Source organism: Trichomycterus rosablanca, chromosome 2 (genome assembly GCF_030014385.1).
Source record: "Trichomycterus rosablanca isolate fTriRos1 chromosome 2, fTriRos1.hap1, whole genome shotgun sequence".
Lineage (NCBI taxonomy): Eukaryota > Metazoa > Chordata > Actinopteri > Siluriformes > Trichomycteridae > Trichomycterus > Trichomycterus rosablanca.
This window is the reverse complement of record NC_085989.1, coordinates 47064830-47071865: the sequence shown is the minus strand read 5'-3', so window position 1 is coordinate 47071865 and position 7036 is coordinate 47064830. Positions and strand designations below refer to the sequence as shown.

The following is a 7036-nucleotide window of genomic DNA, read 5'->3' as shown; positions in this document are numbered from 1 at the left end:
GTGCACTCCTGTCTAGATTTATTAATGTTATTACCGTTTTTAGTGTCCTCTAATTGGAAATATTGTCTCTCATGGTGGTCCAGTGGAGTCCTAGAGTCTTAGTTAGTGTCTCTATAGAAACATTGATGCCACCCGAGTGCACTCCTGGCTAGACTTATAAATGTGATTATCATTTATTGGCTCTCGTGATGGTCCGGTGGAGTCCTAGAGTCTTAGTTAGTGTCTCTATAGAAACACTGATGCCACCCGAGTGCACTCCTGGCTAGATTTATTAATGTTATTATTGTTTATTGGCTCTCATGGTGGTCCGGTGGAGTCCTAGAGTCTTAGTTAGTGTCCTTATAGAAACACTGACGCCACCCAAATGCACTCCTGGCTAGATTTATTAATATTATTGCTGTTTTCAGTTTCCTCTATTTGGAAATATTGACTCTCATGGTGGTCTGGTGGAGTCCTAAAATCTTAGTGTTCCTATATAAACACTGACGCCACCCAAATGCACTCCTGTCTAGATTTATTAATGTTATTATTGTTTATTGGCTCTCGTGGTGGTCCGGTGGAGTCCTAGAGTCTTAGTCAGTGTCCCTATAGAAACACTGATGCCACCCAAGTGCATTCCTAGCTTGATTTATTAATGTTATTACCGTTTTTGCTTTCCTCTGTTCAGAAATATTGGCTCTCGTGGTGGTCCGGTGGAGTCCTAGAGTCCTAGTTAGTATCCCAATAGAAACACTGACGCCACCTGAGTGCACTCCTGGCTAGATTTATTACTGTTATTACTGTTTTTGGTTTCCTCTGCTTGGAAATATTGACTCTCATGGTGGTCCGGTGAAGTCTTAGAGTCTTAGTTAATGTCCCTATAGAAACACAGACGCCACCCGAGTGCACTCCTGGCTAGACTCATTAATGTTATAACAATTTTCGGTTTCCTCTTTTTGGAGATATTGGCTCTCGTGGTGGTCTGGTGGAGTCTTAGTGTCCCTATAGAAACATTGAAGCCACCCGAGTGCACTCCTGTCTAGATTTATAAATGTTATTATCGTTTATTGTCTCTCATGGTGGTCTGGTGGAGTCCTGGAGTCTTAGTTAGTGTCCCTATAGAAACACTGATGCCACCCGAGTGCACTCCTGACTAGATTTATTAATGTTATTACTGTTTTTGGTTTCCTTCATTTAAAAATATTGTCTCTCATGGTGGTCCGGTGGAATCCTAGAGTCTTAGTTAGTGTCCCTTTAGAAACACTGACGCCACCTGAATGCACTCCTGACTAGATTTATTAATGTTATTACCATTTTTAATTTCCTTTATTTGGAAATATTAGCTCTTGTGGTCCGGTGGAGTCCTAGAGTCTTAGCAAGTGTCCCTATAGAAACATTAAAGCCACCTGAGTGCACTCCTGACTAGATTTTTAAATGTTATTATCGTTTATTGTCTCTCATGGTGGTCCGGTGGAGTCCTGGAGTCTTAGTGTCCCTATAGAAACACTGACACCACCCGAGTGCACTCCTGTCTAGATTTATTACTGTTATTACTGTTTTTAATTTCCTCTAATTGGAAATATTGGCTCTCATGGTGGTCTGGTGGAGTCCTGGTCTGGTGGAGTTTCCTATAGAAACACTGTTACCACCCGAGTGCACTCCTGGCTAGACTCATTAATGTTATAACTCTCATTTTCAGTTTCCTCTATTTGGAGATATTGGCTCTAATGGTGGTCTGGTGGAGTCTTAGTGTCCCTATAGAAACATTAAAGCCACCCGAGTGTGCTCCTGTCTAGATTTATAAATGTTTTTATCCTTTATTGGCTTTCATGGTGGTCCGGTGGAGTCCTGGAGTCTTAGTTAGTGTCCCTATAGAAACACAGACGCCACCCGAGTGCACTCCTGACTAGATTTATTAATGTTATTATCGTTTTTGGTTTCCTCTTTTTGGTAATATTGGCTCTCGTGGTGGTCCGGTGGAGTCCTAGAGAGCGTTGTAAATTCCTTGTCTCTCTCTCTCTTCGCAGACCAACACGGACGGCGTGCACGAGCTGGCGTTCGGCGGCCTGATCTACTGCCTGGGCGTGGTCTTCTTCAAGTCGGATGGCGTGATTCCGTTCGCTCATGCCATCTGGCACGTGTTCGTGGCCCTGGCCGCCGCCGTGCACTACTACGCCATCTGGAAGTACCTGTACCGAAGCTCGCCGGGGGACGAGCTGGGACACGTGGCCGAGCTCTGAGCGTCTCGTGATTAAAACTCTGTAGTTCTTCATCTTCTCATCGTCTTCAAGGTGCCCGACACGACCACTGATTGTTTACCAGCCACCCAGAGATTGGTGTGTGATGTTTATAGAGTATTTATAGGGTGAACGCGTGTGTGTTTGTTCCTCGAACCCTGCACTCACACCGGCACTCCCATGCCTCCCAATTTAGTCGCTTCCAGTTCCCCCGTTGTCCTGCTTGCCCTGCCCTGACCGAGGAGACTCTACATCAGCCTGCTTCTTTTCATCCACCAGAGACGGAGTCTCACAGAGAGCCGTATGGCGTACGTGACAGTGGCAACCTGACAGTGGTGGGGCTTGAACCAGCAACCTTTCGATTACTAGTCCAGTACCTTAACCACTGCAGCGAGAAAAGAAGAAACCCCGCCGACCTCCTTCACTCACACAAGGCCAGTTTTGCCTGTCGGATGCCCGGCTAGGTTGGTAGCACAGCCGAGATTCCAGATTCGTGTTGTTTCTTTCTGTGTGAATATTCATCAGATACAAATGTGCACAAGCAGGTGAAACAATCTGCTGTAATGAAATGTTACTTGACAATGTGTGCTTGGTGCTGCGTCCCAAACCACATACTACACACCGTTTAGTGTGTATGTGGTTTCAGACCCTGCACGTTGGTTTAAGGGAACCAGAGTCCATTAACGGGGAACCAATCATGTACCTCAGTGCTTAGCTTTTCTTAACCGTACCGTCACTGACACCACCCATAATGCGCCGCTAAAGGTCAGGTGACCTGCTGTTTGTTGTACACGTCCAGCTCTCAGTGAAAACGCCGGTGTGAATGTGACTGAGAAACATTTTTCTTGCTTCCTCAGCAAAGTCGTCTTTATGTGGGCGCCCAGGTAGCGCAGCAGGATACTCTGCTAGCACAGTGGTCCCCAATCACCGGGCCACGGGCCGGTACCGGTCCGTGGGTCATTTATTACCGGGCCGCACAGAAAGAACAAATAACTAGAGATCTCTACAGGAGCAATTACATTTCTAAAACTCTTGGGGTGTTAGTTTCTCTAATCACCACTAGGTGGGAGCAGTGTCTCGTTGCAGCGAAAACAGCTCAGGATTCACACCGATTTTCTATTCTATAGTTATTCTATTTTAAATGCCCCACCCCTGTCGGTTCATGAAATTATATCTTATATGAAACCGGTCCGTGGTGCAAAACAAGTTGGGGACCCCTGCGCTAGCACACCAGTGCAGAGATTCTGAGCTCCCAGGTTTGAATCTCAGGTCAGCCACCGGTCGGCTGGGCGGCCTCTAGCAGGCACAATTGGCCTCCAGTCTGCTAGGTGGGAAAGACCGGACTAAGCGGCGGGGTTATCAACGCTGTAAGGCTGCCCGAGGTGCCTGTACAGAAAGTGGAGTTTCCAGTTTTTAGTGTGTGCACATAAAATCAGTGCATGTCATTTCAGTGCAGTGATTAAATGACTAGTACTGCTTATGACTGACCACAGCTGGTGACTGTTTTGTGCACATAAATAGGACTAGTTCGACTGCACCAATTAAAGAGTACATTAAAATCAGGGGATTCCTTAATAAGGTTAAAACTAAACCAAAAAACTGAATTAGAAGCTGCTGGAACACTGGTGACCCACTGTCGAGCAAGCTTGACATCACTATGGGCTTAAAGGCTACCATGTACAACAGAAGCCCCACATGGACCTCATAAGTTTGATTCCCTTTTTTATGGGTGCATCAGAAAACTGCTAAATCAGCTACAAATCTCATAGAGGAAGATGACAACCACTGAGCATGTGTACGAGATGGCCAGAACTAAAAAAGGAGCCACTGAACCATATAAGGTCCTGAAAGTTACGTTACTTTGGGCGTGGGATGGCACGGTGGCTAAGTGAGGAGCACTTATTTACTTGAGCTGATTGATCAATCTCTAGCGTGTACCGTATTGGTATTATTTAATGGTAATGATGAGCAAAACCATAGAACGGACCACAATCCCCATCATTCCATGTTCTAGTTTGTGTTAAAGAGGATCATGGGAAATGGAGTCATTGTAAGCTGCTGCTTTTCTGCATTAGTATTAAATTCCAAAGAGTTTTTCTGGGTTTTGTTTCATGCGCTGTGCATTTCTGTTATAAATTATCTTATTAAAAATATTGTAACTGAATGTTCATCAGCTTCTGCGAGCCGCTTTTTGCGCTGATTGCTCTGGTCATTTCCTGTAAATTTGAAAGCTCTTCATACTCTCTAACCAAAAGGACATTTTGTAACGTTTGTACTGTATTTTTGTCATTCTGGCACATATCGCTGTACTGATCCATTCAGTGTTGGGTGCTGCGTCATGACCACTATTTGTGTCCGAGTCTTTATTTTAATAAAAGTATTAAGAAAAGATAAACCCTTTGATGTATTCTTTACCTTTTAATATCCTCACCTGATTTGGAACGTTTTCTGTATAAAATCTCACCTACATGCTATTCAGTTAGACACAAATTTGCAAAAAAAGTTAGATGGGTGCCCCCTAATGGGCACAATCAGCAGTGCCTGCAGCAGACAAAATCAGCCACTAGTCTGCTGTGTGGGAAAAGACAACTAAAAAAGTGAGTGGGGTCTTGGGCGAGTTTAAGGACGCTGGTTAGTAACCCAGAATGCCTGTACAGAAGTGGAGGAACGTGGAGATCAGCGTGTGACTCTCCGTGTGCATAACTGGCCTCATGTACGAATCCACTGATGTACGGTTGAATAAGAAGGGGTTGGTGGACCTTGCACGGGTTAGAGAGAGTGTGTGTCAGGGGAATATACCCTCCTCGGACGCCATGGGGTCCCCAGCAGCGAAAGACTAATTGGCTACGATAAATTGGTAGGAAAAGGGAGAAAATAAATAAATAAAGTTATATTTAAAAATATCGAAAGTTAATTTATATTTAAAGCATGTAGCAGATGCTTTTATCCAAAGCGACTTACAGTACTGTGACAGTATACTGTCTAAGCCATTGAGGGTTAAGGGCCTTGCTCAAGGGCCCAACAGTGGTAACCTGTCAGTAGTGGGGTTTGAACCAATGACCCTTGGTTTACTAGTCCAGTACCTAAACCGCTAGACCACAACAGTCCCTTAATTGTGTTGAATAGGAAATTCTAAAACCTCTTTATTTATGGTGAGGGTGGCTTGGTGGGTGGCAAGAAGGTCCTGGGTTCGATTCCCAGGTGGAGCAGTCCGGGTCCTTACTGTGTGGAGTTTGCATGTTCTCCCCTTTTCTGTGTGGGTTTTCTCCCACAGTCCAAAGACGTGCCGTCAGGTTAATTGGAGATACTAAATTGCTCTAGGTGTGTGTGTGTGTGTGTGTGCCCTGTAATGGAATGGTGACCTGTTCAGGGTGTTGTCTACCTCTCACCCAGTGAATCAGACCCACTGCAACCCTGAATAGGATAAACAGGTGGTAAAACATTCCTTACACCCATCTGAACATATTCAAATTAATGTCACAAATCCCCACACCCTTCATCAACCCACCACATAACCCAGAAACAAAATCTATTAATCAGATTTCTACAGAGCCCCACTGGTGACGTCCCGTATAAATGACAATAACACATGACCATACTATCATTACATACATACCGCTATTACCTGCCAAGACATGGACTCCACAAGACATCTAAAGGATTTCTGTGGATTTGTTACCTGGATATTACCAGCAGATCCTTTAAATTCTGTACGTTATGAGGTGGGTCATCCTTGTTTCATCTCTTTCATTGGTAAACAATGCACATGTGCCATTTCATTGGTCTAATGTTGAGTTCTGATGCCTGCATACCCATTGTAGATGCTTTTGATGGTGGACAGGAGTTAGCATGGGCACTTTTACCTGTACACAGAAGTGTTCGATGCTCTGTGTGTTGGGCCACATTCACCTCATCACCAGGATTATAATGATCTTCTGTGGGTCCGTATCGGATGCCATAGCCTTGGACACCCAACAACCTGTCAGTGGTTTGTGGCTTGTCCCTCTTCAAACCACAACCACCCTCTGCCAACTCAGTCGTCTGGCCAAAATAATTAGGCTCTTATCAGTGCCACCAATTACATGAACGATCCAAAAATATGGTCACCCTAATAAATATGAACTGACTGAACTGGCCGAAATGCTTTAGATCTGAGCATAAATGACAGGACACGGATTTATGTTGAATTAAAAGTACTTTATTACACATAGAGTGAAATTACAGTGAGACAACAGTGGGGCACACAGAGGTGCTAAGCTTCGGGTTTCAGCTTTGTGCTTTGTGTTTATCAAAACACAACTAGAGATTATTTCCATCATCCAGCATTGACACATTCGTTCTAGTGCTGCCATCACAAAAACAGACCTATCTCAGTGAGTATAATCATAAAATTATATATAAATATACGTATATAAACTTCCTTCCAGTGCCTCTTCCAGACCTGAACCTGAGTAGCTGCTTGTTTGTTTGTCTCATTATTTAACCTTGGCTTGCTTGGTTTGGCTAAAGTCTGTATGAAGGGCGTAGGGGAAGCGCACGAGGGTGCGATATGGGACCTGATGGGGAAAAAAAGGAGCCCTTACTGTGCGGATCTGTCAAGATTAAGATCGGCTAACAAGTTGACCAAGCCTGTATAATTCAAGGCACTGCGTTAGACTGAGAATTCTGGGTATTATTTTATTTGAGGTAGTAAGATTAAGGGGGTGAATGGGGGGGGGGGGGGGGGTACATGGCTTTTACTAAATTGGCTTGTTTTACTAAATGCTATCAAAGTTTAGGCCAAAGTGCTGAGAGGGTGCTAATCATAATGCTACGAATGC

General features: G+C 44.4%; 1 protein-coding gene across 3 annotated transcripts in view; it reads left to right on the top strand.

Annotated features, from left to right (window-relative positions):
- The window catches only part of mmd (monocyte to macrophage differentiation-associated), a 34837-nt gene extending 30226 nt beyond the window's left edge, over nt 1–4611 (top strand). For 2 of the 3 annotated variants that reach the window (XM_062990895.1, XM_062990896.1), the window contains exon 7: nt 2007–4611. In XM_062990895.1, the coding sequence (XP_062846965.1) occupies nt 2007–2219 (213 nt within the window). In that variant the 3' untranslated portion in view covers nt 2220–4611. The remainder of the gene's footprint in view (nt 1–2006) is intronic. The other variant, XR_010011016.1, reaches the window with a different exon arrangement.
- The last annotated feature ends 2425 nt before the right edge of the window (nt 4612–7036 follow it).